Source organism: Lynx rufus, unplaced genomic scaffold, assembly GCF_022079265.1.
Source record: "Lynx rufus isolate CCGP_SWC_20201006 ecotype Redwood Valley unplaced genomic scaffold, mLynRuf1.p SCAF_10, whole genome shotgun sequence".
NCBI classification, from domain to species: domain Eukaryota; kingdom Metazoa; phylum Chordata; class Mammalia; order Carnivora; family Felidae; genus Lynx; species Lynx rufus.
In genome coordinates this window covers 12204158-12225614 of record NW_025814824.1, presented here as the reverse complement: position 1 = coordinate 12225614, position 21457 = coordinate 12204158, and the positions used below count along the sequence as shown (strand labels likewise).

At 41.1% G+C, this 21457-nt stretch overlaps 1 protein-coding gene across 4 annotated transcripts in view; it reads left to right on the top strand.

Moving 5' to 3' along the window:
• The first annotated feature begins 5082 nt into the window (after window positions 1–5082).
• PTAR1 (protein prenyltransferase alpha subunit repeat containing 1) overlaps window positions 5083–21457 on the top strand; it is a 50239-nt gene continuing 33864 nt past the window's right edge. For all 4 annotated transcript variants that reach the window (XR_006966148.1, XM_047101899.1, XM_047101911.1 and 1 more), the window contains exons 1-2: window positions 5083–5237; window positions 14461–14630. Coding sequence is in view for 3 of the 4 variants with exons in the window: in XM_047101899.1 (XP_046957855.1) it covers window positions 5152–5237; window positions 14461–14630 (256 nt within the window). In the remaining variant the exon portion in view is untranslated. The remainder of the gene's footprint in view (window positions 5238–14460; window positions 14631–21457) is intronic.

Genomic DNA, 21457 nt, shown 5'->3' with positions numbered 1-21457 from the left:
CCTATTTAAATCATCTTCATGATTAGCATCTTGATAACATTTACCAACTCTGTCAGGTTAAAAAACCTTCATGTTTTAAGTAGGAGGCTTATAATCAGTATAATTTTCTTTAATAATGTTAAACAGAGTTTCATATTGAAGGTTAGTATTTGCCTTATCTTAGTTTACTGTTGTGTTTTAATACTGATTTACTTATTGATTTTATTTTAATTTTAGAGAAAGAGAGCATGCATGCAAGTTGGGGAGAAGGGGGGGGAGAGAGAGAGAAAGAGAGAGAATTTTAAGTAGGTTCTGTGCTCAGCACAGAGCCCAATGAGGTGCTCCATCCCATGACCTTGGGATCATGACCTGAGCTGAAATCAAGAGTTGGACACTCAACCAACTGAGCCACCAAGGTGCCCCAATACTGATTTACTTGTAATGAGGCTTTCTTTAGTCACAGAAATAAGTAATCATTTACATAGTGCTTCCAAGTTTAAAGATGGTATCAAATGCATTCTCATCTTTATCTCAACAATTAATGAAGGGCTAACAATATCAACTAAGTGTAAAAACATAGTACTTGAGAGGGGCGTCTAAGTGGCTCAGTCAGTTGAACATCTGACTGTTTATCTGGGCTCAGGTCATGATCTCAAGGTTCGTGAGTTCCAGCCCCACTGTGAGGTTCTGCACAGACAGTCCAGAGCCTGCTTGGGATTCTCTCTTTTTCCCTCTCTCTGCCCCTCTCCTGTGCATGCATGTTCTCGCTCTGAAAATACATATAAAAAAAAAATCATACTTCATTATCCATGAAATTTTCTTTGGGGAAAATAAACCCACACCCCAAGGCAAAGGGTATACCAAAACTCTCCTCAGTTTACTGCACGTGCCATTTAAAATTCATTTATTGGGGCACCTGGGTGGCTCAGTCAGGTGAGTGACCAACTCTTGATTTTGGCTCAGGTCATGGTCCCAGGGTCATGAGATCAGGCATTGTGTTGGGGTCTGCACTGAGCATGCAGCCTGCTTAAGGTTTTCTCTCTCTCTCTCTCCCCCCCCCCCCCGTCTCTCCCTCCCTCTGCCCTTCCCCTGCTCATATGTGCACTCTCTAAAAAAGAAAAAAATCATCTACTAATTTCTTTTCTTTTTCCTGAAGTGGTATTTAATAAAAACTTCAAAAATGATTATCACTCCTGTTGGCCTCTTTTAAGAATTCACTAAAAGACATTGATATTGAAGCTTTCTGACTAGCATCCTTATTTCCCTTCTATTTCTTTGCCAGTAAATTCTTGGATTTTAGGTTAATACGATACTGATACAGCTGTGGTTTGGCACACTGTAATTACATAGTTACTTACAATGGTAATATTATAAGGAATCATTTCAAATTGAACATTTACTTTTTCTTAATGGTGGAAAGAAGTTTGCTTTTGTAATAACGGCGCATGGCAAGAACATGTTTAGTACTATTTACACTCTATCTTGTGTAACGTTACCCGTGGGAAATGGAGTCCAACCCAAATAAATAAATAAACAACACATCATAGTGTTAGAAGTAGAATAATAGAGTGAAGATTGAAAGAGATTATAAGTTTCTTTACAGCACTTCACGAAAGAAATTACTAGGCTCGTCATTAAAATCACCTTGCTTTCTTTCCTTCCAAGGCCCTTAATACGTACATTAGGTTTTTCATCGTAGAAAATCTGGAACATCCAGAAGAACATAAAGAATGTACATAGGTCTTAATTATCTCAAGTAATTCCATCATATAGCAATAACCACTGTTAACATTTCAGTTTATAAACTCCCAGTCTATTATATGTATGTATATGTGATTACATTGATATTACATACAATTTGTTTTACATATACATAATTAGCATCGTCTTGTATGCTGTTTTGGTATTTCTTTTTGTCATTATGTATCTACCTTTTCCCCATTATCAAATAGTCTTCTAAAATAATGAAAAGTATGATTCTGAGGGGGGGTGGACTGTCAAAATATATTCACAGATATGTGAACAACTAGAGGTCACTTAAAATCAATATCTCTAAGAAAATTAATATGCATACGAGATAGTTGACTTACAAATATTTTTATTAACATAAACTTCTAAAATTTTTCTTAAATTATAAATATTATACTTTGTTCTTTGAGTTACTTAGTAAAATTCTCCTATAAATATATCTCCCACTAAGAGTTTGGTATATACTCTTTTAGTTTTAATGTGCTTTTATTTTTTTTATTTTTTTTTAACAATTTATGATGAATTTACATCTTTTTTTTTTAATTTTTTTTCAACGTTTATTTATTTTTGGGACAGAGAGAGACAGAGCATGAACGGGGGAGGGGCAGAGAGAGAGGGAGACACAGAATCGGAAACAGGCTCCAGGCTCCGAGCCATCAGCCCAGAGCCCGACGCGGGGCTCGAACTCACGGACCTCGAGATCGTGACCTGGCTGAAGTCGGACGCTTAACCGACTGCGCCACCCAGGCGCCCCTTAATGTGCTTTTAAATGACAAATAGTATTTGATCTTATAGATTTACTATAATTTACTCAATTCCCAATGTTGGGCATTTAAGGTATTTACAACATTTCATTATTAGCAGTAAATATATTTTGCAGATCCCTGAATGTAAATCTTTGACAAAAGATTTCAACAAATCTTTTCAACAAATCATGCTAAATTTATCACATCCTCTCCTTATATACATATCATTATAAAGTCTCATGAATTTACATTCTTAACTTCTTTGAATCTATTTCTTTACATGCGAAATTAGAGGGCTAGATTACAGTTCTAATATGCTCCAATTCTAAAAAATGTGAGTTCTAAACATAAATCCAAAATTGGGTGAAACAATTTGTGAATTCTTAGAAGAAACATGAGACATATAATTCATGCCTTTCAAATGAGTTCAAAGAAGGTGTGTGTGCACCTAGGTGTGTGTGTGTGGGAGGGCGTAAATAGAAAAACAGAAAAATTAATTATCTTTCTGAAATATCAATTTTACTTCGGGATATAAGGACAAAGTTTGTGGGTTTTTTCCTGTTAAATATATTAGAGTGAAAAATTTAAATCTCTTTTTTTTAAATGTTTTATTTTGGAGAGACGCAGAGATTGTGGGGGCGGGGGTGGGGGTCGGGGAAGGCAGAAAGAGATGGGACAGAGAGAACCCCAAGCAGCCTTGGCACCGTCAGGGCAGAGCCCCATGTGGGGTTTGAACTCATCAATCATGAGATCATGACCTGACCCGAAACCAAGAGTTGGAGGCTTAACGACTGAGCCACCCAGGTGCCCCCAAATCCCACTGATTTTTTTTTAATTTTTTTTAATGTTTATTTATTTTTGAGACAGAGAAAGACAGAGCATGAATGGGGGAGGGTCAGAGAGAGGGAGACACAGAATCTGAAACGGGCTCCAGGCTCTGAACTGTCAGCACAGAGCCCGACGCGGGGCTCGAACTCACGGACCGCGAGATCGTGACCTGGCTGAAGTCGGACGCTTAACCGACTGCGCCACCCAGGCGCCCCATCCCACTGATTTTTAAGATAAAAATGGAAGTCTCTGAAAAAAAAAAATGTTTGTATTTTTGGGAAGTCAGGATTTATTTTCCATCTTTTGTTAGGAAAGGCTGCAAGGCTTTTAGTGAAGACGAAGAAGACTTGCCAGTTGTAACACGAACCATTTGAGGATTGGTATCATATTCTTAAAGAGTAACTAGGATATCTGAAGTAATCCTTGGCCTTGGAATCTAAACACACATTCACTCACGTCATTGCCTCATTTGGGAACCTGTCAAGAGGTTAAGGATTGTTTCCTTTTACTCAAATGTCCCACCTGGCTTTTATACAATTTTATGAACCTTCTAATTCATTTCTTTTAAAACCAGAAGGCCGGCGTCCAGACAGCAGGTCTAACTAACCTTTACAAACATACCCACAGGGAATAGCATCCGCTGGATATAGTTCGTTTATATTTCTCACTCACGAATTTGGCAACAAATGTATGGTTTCTACTTTCACAATCATCAATCCTACTTCAAATGTGCCACATTGTTTCACAGTAAACAGACTATGAGCTTGATTTTAAAAAGTTTTTTTTTTTTTTAAGATACGGATCTCAAGCAAGGATTAAGTAAAAATAAGTGAACCAAAGGCACCCAGATTTTTCTACCACAGAAGGGTGAAGGGAAATCTGATCTGTGAAAATTATGGCATTTCAAAATCTAAATGAAGTAGAAAGCTAGGTTTTCTTAAAAAAATTTTTTGTAGCAGGGTTAATGGCTATAAAGCGCAAACTTCGTCAGGATCTTGGTTTTCTAACTCCAAAACTGACACGCAACGTTCGAAGCACGCCAAATGATGTACAAAATGAAGTACACTCAAAGTAGAAAATCTAAAACATATTTCTGTATGTCCACACCCTATATCCAGGTGGCAAATAACTTTCCTTTTTCCTCTTTTAATGAATTAATTAAATTTTTCTTAATTCACTTTTTGAAAATGGCTGCTCGGAGGGCGAAATTGGCACGCGGGTACAAAACAAGGTCACCAACACGGTCCAATTGGGGCTCACTCCGCCACCAGCGTCTGCGGACCGCCTCGTCCCTCCAGTTGGGAAAATAAAGCGAAGAGGCTCTCAAACACTCGGGGACTAACAGCTCCAGAGGGCCTGCGCTCTCAGTTAAACTTTCCTCCAGAAGCTCCCGGGGGCTGGTTCCCAGAGCAGTTGACAGTGGGTGGCCCGGGCGGCGTCGGGGGTGGGGTTCAGACCGACTCTGGCTCCGGAAGGTTGACTTTAGCAAGACTCCTCCCTCCTCGGCCCTGAGTGGACTACAAATTAACATAAAACGTGTAAAACATTGACCTCAAGTAACTCCGCAGCATCTTCCGGGACACTTGGAAACTCGGGTACCAGCAAAAGTCGGGGACCAACCAGGCGGCCTCAGCCCCAGTGGGCGGCTGGCGCCACGCCCCGGCCTCCGGCGGCGTGACCCGGAAGTGCTCGGCGGCGGCGGCGGCGGCGGCTGCGGCGGCGGCCGCGACTGCGGCGGGGGCGGGAGCGCGGCCAAACCGGCGCACACGCGCGCGCTCCCCGCGGAACTCCCGCCGGCCGTCCGGCGCTCTCCCGGAGGCGCGCCCGAGCCGCCGCGGCCGCCACCAACATGGCCGAGACGAGCGAGGAGGTGGCGGTGCTGGTGCAGCGGGTAGTGAAGGACATCACCAACGCCTTCAGGAGGAATCCGCACATGTGAGTCGGACGCCGGCGGCGCCGCCGCCTCGGTCGCCCCCGGGGGTCTTCGGGGGCGGGCAGGGGCGGAGCCGAGCCGCGAGCTGATATCTAAGGGGCAGGTCCCGGCCCGCGCGCCCCTCGCCGGAGGGGACCGAGCGAGGTCGGGGCCGGAGTGTTGGCGGCCGCCGCAGGGCCCGCTTGCCGCTACCGGAACGCGGTCGCGGGCGAGTCCCTAGAAGTGACCTCAGAAAATCAAAACGGAGCGACTTTTTTCGCCCTCCTTCCCACCCCTTCCCTAGGAGTTCTTGCAACTCGAAGGACTTCACCCGTGTGTCCACATCCTGCATCCGCGTAAGGTACACGGGCACACACAATGTGGCTCTGTAGATGCTTTGTAAATACAACTCTTTGAGGTTCGTCCCGGACCGATGGTAAGGGGGGGGGGGGCAGTGTCACCGATCGTCTTCTTTTCAGTGGACCAGAAAACCCTCAGCTTCCTAGCCAAAGGTAGTTTGAGGCTGCTTTTGACTTTCGCCTCACTTGTCCCAAGGTTGTGGAAGGACTCGGATGAAACATCCTGCTTTGAAGGTGATCAGGGCATTTTCAGGAGTGTAGCTTCGGTAGGTGTCGGATGGGTCTGGTGTAAAGCGGATGAAAACTTGACACTTTGTAGCGTTAGCTGATTCATAGTTACAGGGAACATAGTCACTCTGTTCTTATCCTGACACTGCTGCCCTCTTTAAGTAGGACACCACAGGGCTGACACATGTATCGTTCCCTCCTTCCTTTTCATGGTACTTGGAGTACTCTGGGAAGATACTAGAAGACACTGTATTCTTTCTGACACTTCTGCTTTCATGTAACGAGCGAAAAAGGAAGCTAATAAAAGAAATGTCTACAGTATACAGAAGAGTCGGGAGAAGCAAGAGTGTTTAATTACCACCCTTCTCTCGTTGCCCCCTCCCCTACCAAAAGAAAGAGTCATGGAATCCAGTTTTATATTACTGTATTTTCACTTTTTCTAATTGTGGGGTTTTTCTTTTAATATTTTATTTATTTTATTTCTTTTAAGTTTATTTATTTTGAGAGAGACAGAGAGCACACATACGCATGAGTTGGGGAGGGGCAGAGAGAGAGGGTGAGAGAGAGAGAGAATCCACAGCAGGCTCCACATTGTCAGCGCAGAGGCTAGTCCGGGACTTGAACCTATGAACCATGAGATCGTGACCTGAGCTGAAACCAAGAGTTGGATGCTTAACCCACTGAGCCACCCAGGCTCCCCTAATAATTTATTTTTTAAACTGGAACACATGAATACTTACTCTTTTTGAGCCTTTTAAGCCCGACACCCTTAAGCTTTTCTGCCTAAAGAAGGTAGCAGACCTACATCTAAATGATGCTTCTAGAAATTCAGAAGCCCTCAGATGTCTTGCTCCCTTGTGGCACACAATTGGAGACCGTAACAGCGCCTCATTAAAAACAAAAGGCTGCTGGCCTCAGAACGCACCTGCTGCCTCTGACAGCGTCCACTTCCTTTCCCCTTGTGACTGCTGCCTTTTTTTGAGGGAGTGTTGGGAATGATCTCCTGGCAGTCACCATAGTGGGTCCTGGGTCTTCTGAAGAATGCTTTGATGCCTTGTATATCAGTCTTTCAGTCCCTTTTCGTGAATGAGAGCTTGGGTGTAAATAAGAGACAACCTCAAAAAAAAAAAAAAAAAGTTGGGTAAGTGAAGGGCCTCTTTTCTCATCAATGATGTTGTTTTTCTTGAAGAAATTATAGCAGAGATTAGAAAGAAGTCTAACAAGTACAGTAGTTTCTCTGCGATGGATTTAAAAAGCACATCGGTGTTTTATATTTGAAGAAACTGAGATTGAGTGTTCACTGGCTTGGTGGGTTGAGACAGTGCAGTTTGGAGCACATCTCGTTCTTCTGGGTCCTATTTACTGAAACTCATTAAGGACTTTTATGCCCCCCAATCTTATTTTTAATGGTGAAATCTCATTAATACGCTTCTATCAGTGCCAGATTTAATATTATCAATAAACACTTAGATCATTCAAGATTTAATAGTTTGAAATAAGTTGAGCATTTGAAATAATTTGAGATGATGATACATACTATATATAGGCCTGAAGAATTGAAATAACTCATTGCTTAATATTAATCCTCAGCTATTTTTTAGTATATGTTTCCTACAATAATGATATTTTCAGTAGTATTACTGCGCAGATTCTTTCAGAATGTTTGATTTGGATTTTTCAAAATTGCCTGTACTTCTTCCCGTAATCTATCCCTCTTACTTCCAAAATAAACAGGCTGTATTTCTGGTTTGGGGGGGGGGGGGGGAGGCATTGTTTATTTTGAAAGTTAGTACCTAACTATATTTTTCTGTATTACCAAGAAAACTTTTTCTCTTTACTTTCTGTTTTCTTTTTTCTTCAAACACAAGATAGTTTGTAATTTTATTCGACAACATCCACTCCATTAAACATACTGACTTTGTTTCTGTAAGAATGCTTCCCAGGAGGAGTCGAACATGCATTGGTTAAGATGTAGATTTTGTTACAGTTGGATGTGGATAGGTTACCCTCTGTTAACCTCAGTTTCCTCTTCATTTGGTGAGGTTGATGAGAACACGGGAAAATCACCTCACGCTGTGTCTGGCCCTTATCTGCCACTTGGTAGATACTAGATTTAACCTGAATTTCCGTATTCCTCAGAAAACTGTACTGGCCAACTGAATGATGAATGTGAGGTACTTCATAAACTGAAAAATACCATAGAAATGTTATTTGTATGGTTGACTCTTAGAGAATACCACTGGAAAACAGCTGAAGGCTTGACCCAGGGATTAACAATAGTTTAATGTATAGACCTTTGCTAACGTGGAAGACAGATGTTTATGGTGTAATTAGGGTCATGTCAAAGGTTTCTTATCTACTGAGTTATTTTTTTTATTAATCTTTAAAATATTTATTGAACTCTCACTGTTTATGAGATGGTGTAGGTAGTATCCTCATGGTATAGATAGGAAGAAGTATAAAATATAGTTCTCATACTCAAGGCACAGAAATATCTATGATGGTGGAATTGCCCCGTTTCTGTGCTGTCCCGTGTGGTAGTCACTAGCCATGTGTAACTATAAAATGTTTCAAATGTGGCCAATGTGCATGAGGAACTGAATTTTAAATGTTATTTAATGTCGTTTGACTTACCCATGGGTCGTATGTGCTCAGTGACCACTGTATTGCACAATGTAGCTCTAGATAGAGACCAACACCCACCTGCGTGGATAGTAAATTAGGATTTACGGCAGAGCAGTTAGTGGTAGAGGCTGGGCTAGCAGCATGGGGAGCAAGTGCTGTGTGAGTGTATTAGACATAGAAGGAAGGCTTCGTATGTCTAGGCCAAGGGCCTTAGGGGAGGTGGGCTTTGAGCTGAACTTTGAAGGCTGGTAGGATTTACAGTTTCAGAGAGGGAGCCACCTCCACATGGAACTGGAAATTAACCTGAAGCAGCAAGCTGTGATAGAAAAGATACAGTAGAGTCAAATTATGGAAGTCCTTGACTTAATTTCTTGCATTCCATGTATGCATTCAGCAAAAGAGCACCTGTATTTCACAGATAGAATTCCAGCCCCTGGGTGTGCAGGTCTAGGAGTGGGGTGAAGACTGGTGAACATATCACACATGGTCCTTAGCCCAGTGGAACAAATCACACAGATTATGGGAAGAGCCTGAAAGAAGAAGTATATTTGAAAGAATAATAATAGAGGGGACTAATTTATGTTTGAAGCTCAGGATAGTTCTTTTGAGGAAATAGCAATTAAATTGAGACATGAGGGATAGATAAGAGCTGGGTCAGGGAAAATACACTGCATCGGCAGTGGAGAGGCCCCAGTGGAAATTTTTGAGTAATGGAGTAGTAAGGAAAGGCAAATCTGTAAGTTGAGCTGAAGAGTAGGAAACCACAATCGTAATTGTCTTTTTACACTTGATTTTTTATGTGTTTATTTAAATAATAGTATAGTTGTAAAAGTTTGAATTTGAATCTTGGCTTGTCAGTTAGTACCTGGGTAGACTTAGACAAGACTGTTTATAAAGAAGGGTTAAAATTTCTGCTTTATGAGATTATTGTATGAAACAAATGAAATAGTTTATGTAAAACCAAACACAGAGCAGTACACATAATGAACACTCAATAAACAATAACAATTTATGTAGCTGTTTTAAAAATAAGTCCAGTAAGTGATATGTGAAATTAGTACTCTTTAGAATTGAGAAAGCCTATGAAGTTTCTGAAACATCTTGATTTAATCACTGGTAGTTTTTTTTGTTTTTTTGTTTTTTTTTTTAATTTTTTTTTTAACGTTTATTTTATTTTTGGGACAGAGAGAGACAGAGCATGAATGGGGGAGGGGCAGAGAGAGAGGGAGACACAGAATCGGAAACAGGCTCCAGGCTCTGAGCCATCAGCCCAGAGCCTGACGCGGGGCTCGAACTCACGGACCGCGAGATCGTGACCTGGCTGAAGTCGGACGCTTAACCGACTGTGCCACCCAGGCGCCCCAATCACTGGTAGTTTTAATTGTCTATATGAAAGGGTTAGCTATTTCACTAACTCTCCTATTTCGTCATTTAGGAAGGATTTCCAGGGTAAAGAAATAACAAAATGACTATTGGATTAAGAAGATTTGTACCATTTACAGAATCCTTGGGCTTGTTTTCTGTGTGGTCGCTCCATGTTACAGGATCAGTTTAGTATTTGGGGACCGTTCTTCCCACATAAAAGGGAAACTGGGTGATACTACTTTTGAAAATAATATGTGGGCCTACTCTAATTGAGGGTGTTTCTAAAAAGTGCAGACAAGAGAAGCTGTCCAAACATCAGGAACAAAGTCAGTGTCCGTGTTATATGAACCTTGAACTTCATCTGGAAGCCAGTGGATCCCCATTGTGAAGTGAAGCACTTAGAAAGCTGTACCATGCTGTGGATGATCTTTTCAAGTAAATATGTTGGTACATTCCATTTTGCTCTTTTTTTGGAGCAGCCTTCGAAGGTAACCTAAAAAGTGAGCTTCGTGGTATCTCTTTAGTATTAGAACTTTTTCACCATTCCAAACCTTCATGTCTTTAAAAATCCTATGACGTTGGTTACACAGGTGTTGAGTGTGCTTGTTAAACACCAGGAATCTAAATTGCCAGAAACCTGAAAAAGACTGGAATTTGGTGGTGGTGAAAGAGAGATTTCTCTTATAACATTATTTCACAAAGAAGTAACTGGAGTTGTATTTAATATTTATAGCACATTCATTGCAACCATTTATATTAATATATAAAAATTAATTATGTAGGAAAATGTTTAATGTGAACTGTTGTTTTTATTTTTTTTTTTAATTTTTTTTTTCAACGTTTATTTATTTTTGGGACAGAGAGAGACAGAGCATGAACAGGGGAGGGGCAGAGAGAGAGGGAGACACAGAATCGGAAACAGGCTCCAGGCTCTGAGCCATCAGCCCAGAGCCTGACGCGGGGCTCAAACTCACGGACCGCGAGATCGTGACCCGGCTGAAGTCGGACGCTTAACCGACTGCGCCACCCAGGCGCCCCTGAACTGTTGTTTTTAAAGAGGATTATAGGAGAGTATGCCCACTATAATCCCACTTCTGTGAAACATTTAGAAAAAAAGGATGCATTCCCAAACACTAGTGTAGAGGGATGACAAAAGACTTTTAGTTTATTTTTTGCCCCCAAGTTTTCTAACTTTTCTTGAGTATGAAATTAGAGTTTAAATAGCCAGAAATCTTCCCAGAAATCTGGAAGGAATTAATCTAAATTCTGCCTGCTTTCACTGATGTTTTTATCATTAGCATCATGGGTTCTGGGCTAACTATTAAGAGATCCAGATTTTTAACTTAGCATTAGCAACGTGACCTTGGGTGATCATCTTAACCTCAGTGGACCTCAGTTTCCTTGTCTGAAAAAATGAGATACTGGGGGAATGAGGTCCCTTCCAATTTTAAAATGATTCTGGAATCCTATTCCAAATTGTCTGAAAAAAAAAAAAAAAGTGGACTATGACCTCAGGGACTCAGCATAGAAGAAGTCTGAAGTCAAACACTTGGAAGCTTACTGACCTACCTATCTTTCTAAAGTACATGTTATATTTTTAGAAAGCAGCAAAGCACTGTATTTTAGGGTCAAATAATGACAAAGGCTTAACTTTTTTGCTTCAGCTTCCCATCTGTTAATCGAGTAACTTTTCTGTTTGGCCTCAGGCTCTACTGAATTAAAGATAATACACTTCATCTTTGCCTGTCACTTTATAGCTTACCACATACTTTACCTTGTGTTTGCTTTTCCTAGCAGGCGTTGTTATTCCTGTATTGCAGATAAGGGTACTGATGACCAGTGACTTGCCACATTCCCATTGGACTTTTAGACCAGAGGGTAGCGAGAACCCTGGACCTTGGAAGATTGAGTGCTTTTGCTACCTCTCTTTTAATGTTCCCTCCCCCGATGTAGCCATTTTCATTCTCCTTACATGAGAATAACTGTCAGGTTTCTCAGTCAGAATTTGAAAGCTGAATGAGACCTAGCAGTCCATTTCCCTTAGGGATGTAATGCAATTCCACCATTTTACAAATGAGGAAAAGTGAGGTCTGTAGAGGCCAAATGAAAACTAGGACTTAGGCCCTCTGCATTGGAAGGAAATCAGGGACACCTGAGTGGCTCAGTCCATTGAGTGTCTGACTTTGGCTCTCGGGTCATGATCTCCGGGTTTGTGAGTTCGAGCCCCGCGTCTTCGGGCTCTGTGCTGACAGCTCAGAGCCTGGAGCCTGCTTCGGATTCTGGGTCTCTCCATCTCTCGGCCCCTCCCCTGCTCATGTTCTGCCTCTCTCTGTCTCTCAAAAATAAATCAATGTCAAAAAAAATTTTTTAAAAAGAAGGAAATCAGATATAATGTTTTCTTGGAGAGTCAAGAAGTGATATTCTTTGAAAACGACTGATTTGAATGTTATTCCTCAAGTTCACAATAACCAGCCTTTTGGCACAGTTACTGTGCATCTGCATTATCAGGGCATTCTTGTTTTTAAAAATTATTTCCTGGGAGAATGGTACACAACTAAAGAAGTGTGTTTTTTTATTTGTGCAAAGGGCTCTGTCCTTTCATTTAGGTACCGGATTATTAATTGGGCATTTTACTTTTGGTATAAGTAATGAGCAAGGCAGGTTTTTACATGGCGAATTTAACCCCCCCCCCCAATGTACCCAGAATATAGGATTCTTTTATTCCTGTTTCTCTGGCATTGTACTGTTGACTTCTGCAGTTCTTTCAAGTGTTGTAAGTGGTTATTAGATCTCAGAGATCAGACTTCCTTAAAATAATGATGGTGAGTTTATTTTGTTTTACTGTAATTCTAGTTTAATTTTTAAATGTTCTACTTTATATAGTAAAACCTGAAAACCAGAAAATGCCGGAGACTCAGCCACGTATTAGGGATAGCTCTGGATGTGGCTAGTTATCCTAATAGCGGATTAGGTAGATTTTACATTAACCAAACACAAATGCAAAGCATTTTTGAATACTGGGTGAGGAGCTCAGGTGTGCTCTCGGCATTGCTTTAGTTCTTCTCACAGCACTTTCTTTATACCACTGGAATGGCACAGTGGTAACATTTTATTATAGATATTGATACCACTTCCATCAAAACTGTCAGCCCTATGAAGTCTGGGTCCACCTTGTTTTATTCATTTTTGCATTTTCAGAACCTAACACAGTACCCAGTATCAGAAAATGTTTAAATAGTTCCGACGTCGTATATCAGCACACTTCTGAATCAACTGGGCCAGTGGTCAGGACAAAAAAAGCCTTAGGTCTCAAAATCTACCTTAAGTTAAATCACCTTGAAAGAATGGTTAGTAACTTAACCCGTAGAGTACCCTTGTTTCTTGATATATCCCTCTGTCCTTAAGGAAGCGATCAGTACAAAGTAGCGTACCTCTGTGCTCTGCTCTCCAGTTTAGAGTTTCCAGGAAGGATTTTCTTTTAGTTCCATAGCCTCCCGCCAGTTTAACAAAAAAAGAGGGCTTTTCTTATAACCTGTAATTGAACATGTTTCCCCCTCTTGCATCTATCATACTACTCTGTTCTTGGTCAGGGAATCCCAGGGACATAATAGATAATGTCATACATAAGCTCTGAAAACCAGTTTTCTATTTTTTTAATGTAGCCAGTTATCATAACTTGTTTATAGTTGAAAGGCATGTGCAGGTTTTGCAAAACCATTTTTATGCTTGCTGGTTCATTTCCTACGTAAGTCAGCGGCTGTACATTCTGTTTATTAAATCTCCACCTCAAATGTAAATTTTCAACTAAGTTGAAGTGGTTTGAAAGAAGATGCCACCTTAAATGCAAATGATCAGATTCTAAAATGTATTTTCTGTTTCAGCAACATTTATCAGTGTGTGTTTATTTTTTTTTATTAATAACGTATAAAAGATCATAAGAAGAGGCCCACAATCTCATTGACAAGATAACATCTTTTGATAATTTGTTTCTGCTCATACATTATTAGGCAACCCACAAGTACATTTGTTGACATTTTTAAAAAATAGAAATGATACATTCAAATGATTAGGAAATTTAAACTGTATAAAAATAAAATTCTTTGTCCCCAAATTTCTTGGGATTCTTCTTCTAAAAAGATATATATAAAAGGCTTTGTGCCATACACTGTTGGGCATTTTGCTCTTCTTCTGGTTTCACAGATCTTGGCATTCTTTCCAAACCAGTGTATGCCAGTCTGCCTCATTTTTATACATCTCTACCACATGGATAAGCCACATTCTTCTGTCTTATGTTGACACAATTTAGATTGTTTGCAATTGTGTTGCAATAAACATCCCATTGATACACTTTGGCCTATATAACTTCTGAGCAGTGGAATCACTGGGGGTCAAGAGTATGTGCAGTTTAAAATTTTGAAAGATGTTTTCATATTTCCATCCAAAGATTAGACCAGTTTTCATTTCTGTCGATGGGGAGTCAGCATACTAATTTTCCTGTACTATAGTCTGTATTAAAAACTTTTTTTTTTTTAGTGCCTACTAATCCAGCAAGTGAGCTAAATACTATTTTTAAGAGAGGGAAATATGTTGCTTTTCTTTTTAATACTCTGGAGGATTTGAAAAGCTAGCAGTCTTATCTTTAATTCTTCTTTATGTTTTACATATTCAGAGATGAGATTGGTCTGATCCCATGTCCTGAAGCAAGGTATAACCGGAGTCCCATAGTCCTGGTAGAAAACAAACTTGGTGTGGAAAGCTGGTGTGTCAAGTTCCTCCTACCGTATGTCCACAACAAGCTCCTTTTGTACAGAACAAGAAAGCAATGGCTAAACAAAGATGGTAAGTATGAACTCTGTCCTCTTCTTTTGTTTTTTAGAAACAGCATGGAATACCAGGTGAAGAACCCTTTTTGGGTGTTGGCATTCCTAGATTTTGGTTCTGGCTCTTTCCTTCACTGCCTGGGCAGCAGCTTAACCTCTCTGTCAAATGAGGAGTTTGGACCCATCAGTAGTTTTCAAATGTTGCATCGAAAGTGCTACAGGACTCTGGGCCACCTACTGCAACCTGGGCAGTAAATCAGAGGAGTTCTGATTTTACCTGTTTATACATCAGGGCTGTTTGTAAAATTTTATTTGAAGAAAACATCCTGTGGTAAAGAAGTTTGAAAAGTACTAAGGAAGACTCTAGTACAAGCTCAGGTTCTCGGGTGGTAATCCTTTAGTAACTCTGTGAGCACTAGACCTCATTTTGGTAGCAGACCAAATGAGATAACGGAGGTGTGTTGGTGGTAGTTATACTGTGAACCAGCTCAGTGATTTATGGAGGTGCTCTTGTGCTTTGAATCCCATTTGAACTTCGGCCCTCTGTATCCTGTTCTTGTGCTGATAGAAGCAAAAGAAAACGGTCCCAGAATTCACTTCTTTTGCTCCTCTGAGACAGTTCTTTGCTGCATGGGACACTCTCTGTTCATCCTGCCTGGTCTCTTTTCCTAGCTTTCCCCCATATGTGACATTAAGCCTCCATGTGCACAAATCCCCTTTACTTTTTAGGTTTAAAAAAAAAAAAAAGAGTCATCCAAGACCGTGTTCTCGACTGTTTTTATGAAGCTGCCCCTTTCTGTATAGAGTGGTACCTTCCCCTTTCCAATACAGCGGTACCTTCAGAAGTACCCAATACGCCTGGAGGCTAATTTTGAATAAGAACTTTGTTTCCTGGAGAATTTTAATTACCAGCTTGGTAGCCATTACCATGAGCCTACTCATACCAGAGGCTCTTCTAAGTACTGTGGGGATAAAGAGGTGAGTAATACATGTTCCCTTTACGCAAGAAGCTTACAGTCGGGTGAAAAACAGCCTCCTTGTGGAGTGTTGCCAAAGGTATGACATACTGATTTCCTTGTATTCCTCTCAGCCTCATCCCTAAAGGACTGTCCCAATAGCCCTTTTCTCTGTTTAGACCAATAGAAAAGGAATCTGATTTGAAGATTTAATGTGAAATAGTTTGAGTTTTCTTGTGTTGACTCAATTAGTCCTCTGATACATTTTTCTTACTGTTAAGGCTCTGCCTAAGTTTATGGCATAGTTGAGGTTTGTGGCATAAGCGTAATGGTCTGAGTTCAGGCATAAATTGAAAGGTAAGGGTATTTATCAGTTGTTGGGCCCTATTTCATTCTGCCTTCCATCGCCCTAAGTAGATGGATAGCATGGTTATGAAACCTGTGGTAGCTTTCAGTAACATTAAGGTACAGAATAACACCATGTGAATCCATCCGGTTATTTTTTGCCAACACAGCTGTATTGTGTATGTTCTGACAAACAAAAATGTATAATTGAGCCAATACATAGCTAGCTTGGGGAGAGGGGAGACAGAATGATGCTCGTGTGGTGGAGAAGAAGCAGTCTGAATTTTGAAGTGCCAAAGGCTTCTGTTAATGTTGTTTCAGATCATTAGTTTTTGCCGATTCATGTGTGCTGGCCCAGCCTGCCGTCTCCCTGGAGCCTTCCAGGTCCTTCTCTCCATCTCCCTGTGTCTTGTCTCTCCAGATACTATTGTACTGCGGGCTTTGCCACATCTCCTCATGAAGTGAGGAAAGGTCCAAGAGGACCCAGGCAGAATCAAATGGTTAAGCTCATCACACGAATAGCTAGCGTCTAACCTTCGAATTCTGGTGCAACTGTGCATGAGAACAGAACCAGCATGACATTATCCTTACCCAGATCCTCATGGAAACAGTTTTGAATTTCACTTTTTTGGTGGGTGGTGACAGCATAGTGTAGTGTGGTATCACACAGTACTCAGGTTGTATATTGTGTTAAAAATAAAAATATGGAAGTGAATTTCTGATAGGACAGGAAAAGATACCTGGTAATGCTGACTACCAGAGAATTCTACCAAACTTGTCAACTGAAGCAGTTACTACACAGAGGTGAGTCTTGCTAAAAAAAAAAAAAAAAAAAAAAAGTAAAAATTGCTAGGAAAAATCAGTTATTTCGTGAAAATGCTGTACCTTTAAAACTGTTTTTGTAGAAAACATACATAAAAAGCACCAAGTGAAGAAAGCTGAAAGAATTTCAGAAATGTCAGTATCTGTGTGAGTGATCAAGCCCAGATCCTAGGCATCGCTGGGGAATGTATTCTGCAACTGGAGGTGACCTTTATTCTCAGGATAAATTTTTTCTTTTTAACCAAACTGAATTCATGCTCTCATTGTGCTGAATTCCTTAGATGTTTGCAAAGCACCTGTACTGCTTAGAGATCTCTGAAGAAACCACCAGAATATGTTATATATAGAGAGAGATTACTTATGACAAATTAGCTGATAGGATTATGGAGGCTGAGAAGTCCCGCAGTCTGCTTTCTTCAAGCCGGACACCCAGGAAAGCCAGTGGTAAAATTTAGTTTGGGTCAGAAGGCCTCAGATCCAGGGGAGCCAGTGGTTTTAAATGCCAGTTCAAAGGCCAGAGGAGATTCGGTGATGTTCCAGCTCAAGCAGACAGGAAGCGAAAAGACAGGACACTAAATACCTCTGAACAGATTGTATGATGCTCACCCACATTGGAAAGGGCAGTCTACTTGATGGAGCCTACCGATTTAAATGCTAAACACCCTCACAGACGCTCAGAAATAATGTTTAAGAGCATTTAACGTGGGCACCCTGTAGCCAGTCGGGTTTAACATTAACACCAGAATGAGCCATCACAGCCTCCCTGTTAATTAGTGCCGGTTTTTAAAAGTCTGCTGCAGTAGTAGCCATATTTGGTCTGGGAGAGGAACAATACTGTAATTCTGATTTTTGAGAAATCTGTGACAGAAACGAAAAGGAAGAGAGAAGTCCCGGCGTTGTGACCGAGTAGAGCTCAGTCCCGCAGTGTGTGTCCAAGGGTGCCCATCCGTCATTTTCCTGTGCTGCTTCCTCTTTCTCACGGCCTCTACCCAGAGCCGCACTCTCTCTTCAACAGCCGTCTTCCGTTCTTCGTGTCTGTCTTCTCGTCTGGACAGATGTAATTATCTCATAGCTGGTCTACCCTGTGTTCAGTCCCTTCTTCTATAATCCATGTTCATGACACCACTAGCCAGTTGTTTCAAACAATACTTCCCAGCAGCACTTCTTAGAGACACAGTTTGAGGGATGCTTGTCTGAAGTACAGATCTGTGCATCTTCTTTCATGACACCTATGGGTGTCAAGGTGGAGTTCAAACTCCGTGGTGTGGTGTTCAGGGGCATTCACAATCTGTCCCCAGCCTCCATCCCCAGCCTTTTTCCTCTGCTTTACATCCAGCATCGGAGGGTGTAGGTTTGCAGCCCCCAGGCTGAGGCCAGCCCGCAGATAGATTTTGTTTCCGCCTATAGGATGTTTTTTTCAACTAGTTTTCATCTGTTGGATAAACGTTTAAATTCAAGATGAACTTTTAAAGTTAAGATGGAAATCTGGATTTGTTTTCACTTGAAAAAGCAGGTACATAAGTTTCTGCACAGCAACAATTGGCCGGGGCTCATAGCCTCTGCTTTCTCGTGACTGACTCAGCCTGTTCCACTTTGCTGCAGCCTCCTCCTGTCCATCAGACACGGAGGCAGAGTGTCGACTGCTCCTTATCATCAGGTTTGCTTTGCTCTTTTTTTTGACATTCACTCAAACCCTAGAAGCATTAGAATTTGCAGCCATTTGCCATACCTTCCAGCCACAACAGACACTGTTCCATTCTCGGACTTTGCTGTGCACCACTGCCTTATTTCCATGCCTTTGCTGAGGCCAGCTTCATGTCTTATGTTGTCACCGTTGTTGTGGTGCGCACACACACCCACACACAGCACACACTTGTGAAGGCTGTTTGACTGCTCCAGGACGTGGTAATTCCTTCTCTGCACTCCCCTGGGGGTCTTTATTCAGACTGCTTGCATAGTAGCACTTATCACACTTCATTGTCGTTGATTATTTAAAAACATTTTCCCCAGGTAGATTGTGAGTTTGTAAGAAAGAGGGATTATGGCTTGTCTGTCTTTATATACTCAGCACCATTGTGTGTTCAACAGACATTTGTCAAATAAGTAACAAGAGTTTGGTAAGCGAGAGGTTTTAGCTCAGTCTGGCTATCGATTCACTGATTGTATTCTGTAATAACAGGGCCTTTCTGGTGTTTACCACATAGCTTTATCTCAAGTGTCTCTTCTTGTGGTAACCTGAAGGTATTTTGGAGGAAGAGATTAGCCCACCTAGTTGGCCTTGGATTTATTTCTAGATGCATGAAAACATATCTCTGTCAGAGACAGTCGTCCATTGCAGCGACCATTACCAGGTGACTCCTGGCTTGGGGCCATTTCTGGAATGCCATTGTGACAGAAAGAATATTGATTTTTCTCTGACACTTCTGTAGCATCCCTTTGTCCTCTCCTTGTCACAGTTGAAATTTAGCTATTTTTCTGTGTATAGTATGTCCCGATTCATTTTCTCCTTGTGATGTGATGTTGAGTTAGACATGTATCAGAGTGTGTGTAACAAAGAAACATTCATTTGCTCATATATGTTCTGGTATTTGGAGAGAGATCTTGGGTGATTTCAAGAGACCATGGGGATATCAGTAGTTCACATCTGCTGGGTAACCAAGAATATGGTATGTGGGGCACCTGGGTGGCCCAGTTGGTTGGATGTCTGACTATTGATTTTGGCTCAGGTCATGATCCCAGGTTCGTGGGATCGAGCTCCACATTGGGCTCCATGCTGAACATGGAGCCTGCTTGAGATTCTCTCCCCTTCTGCCCATCTCCTCCTCCTCCTCTTTCCTCCTTCTCTCTCTCTTTAAAATTAAAAAAAAAAAAAAAAAAGAATACGGTATATAGTTGATTAAATGTAGAAGTAAAATAGTTCCTGTTAACTATTGATTATATATGTTTATCTTTAGATCTTGGTTCAGTCCTGACTTGAAGAGGACAAAGTGTTGTACACAGTGTGCTCGATTAAGAAAGAGCATCTGCTTTGCAGGAAAACATCTGTATTTAGACTCCATTTGTCAGCATGCTGAAGTCACTTGGCAGTGACTTTAGGCAGATTATTTAACCTCTTCCTATTTCCTCACCAAAAAAAGGGAATTGTAAAAGGTGTCAGAGGGTGTTGAGAGGATTGCCTGAGCCAGTGTGTATAAAGCAGCCAGCACAGTGCCTGGCCTGTAGTAGGCTCTCAAGAAACATGAGTTTCCTTTCTGTGGTTTATCCAGAACCAGAGGAGAAGAAGAATGGAAATATACATGTAATTCAGGAATGATTCTTTAATTATGTCCAATATTTCTAAGCTGGTTACTTCTCCTTCTTTGACCCTTTCCCATTTCTGACATCTTACTTCACTCTTAACCTCTTGGATCTAACTGGAATACTTCCTGACGGAGGTCCTATCTGAACTTGAGTCTTGAGTTTGGAGGAGTTGGCAGTGTGTCACAGAGGAGGGGAAAAGGGCTTGTCGCTCTTGCGGGTCACCAGGCACCACTGATGGTTGAGGCTGTTGATCTGAGATTCTTACAGGTTAAGAAATCACCTTCTGTTGAGCAGTCACTGCTGAGACAGCTTGGGAGATTGTTTTCCTCCCTCTGGTGGCATCCAGTCCCACTATAGTTTGTGGAACTGGGCTAGGAGATACAGGCTTTGAAACTGGAATTATCATTGAGTGCTTACTGTGTGTCAGGTACTGTCCTAAGGCTTCGTGAATGTGAATCGTTTAACACCCCATGAGGTAGTACTGTTAAGAGCTCCATGTTACATACGAGGAGGACACAGAGGCTCAGACAGATTAAGTGACCCAGTAAGTGGTAGGGCTGGGCTGTGAGTCCAGTAGCTGCTGTTGCCTTGCTAGGGCGAGCCCCTCTCCTAGAGGAAGCCTGACTCTGATTAGCTCTCCTTTCCACACAGCCACAAAATGAAAAGTGGCAACTTACATATGTTCTATGTTTACTGGCTTCTGTCTTGTGCTGCTGTATAGAAGTATCTCTGTAATGGAGGATGAACTTGTCTTCAATTATGAGTGTGGAAGGAGAGCTGTGTTAAAGTGTAGTTGACTCTTCAGCAGTGCAGGGATTAGGGGCAGTGGAGTCACCCCGCCTAGTGCATTCAGAAATCTGCATATAACTTTTGACTCCCCAAAGACTTAACTAGTAATAGTCTACTGTTGACCGGAAGCCTTAGTGATAACATAAACAGTCAACATGTATTTTGTGTGTTATGTGTTTAATATACCATATTCTTACAATAAAGTAAGCTGGAGAAAAGAAAATGTTAACAAAATCATAAGGAAGAGAACATACACATTTACCGTGCTGTACTGTATTTATCAAAAAATATTGGCATATAAATAGACCTGTGTGGTACAAACCTGTGTGTTCAAGGGTCAGCTGTACAAATAAATGGTGACTGCTGTTGGTCACACACATTTTAATGCCAAAAGGGAAAGCCAAAAGACTAAGTACCAGTTTACCTAGGTAGTATAATGGATTTCGAAAAATTGTAGACTTGAAATTCTGGAAGCTTGTCCCATCATGCACAAGCATTTCCATATAGCTACTTAACAATTGGATTTTTTTTAATTCCTTATTTTATAAGTTTAGAAATTTAGGTAGTTTCACTGTAAGAACTCATTTCTGATTTCTTTGATTAGTTGATGTTGAAAGTATTCATTTCTTGGGTG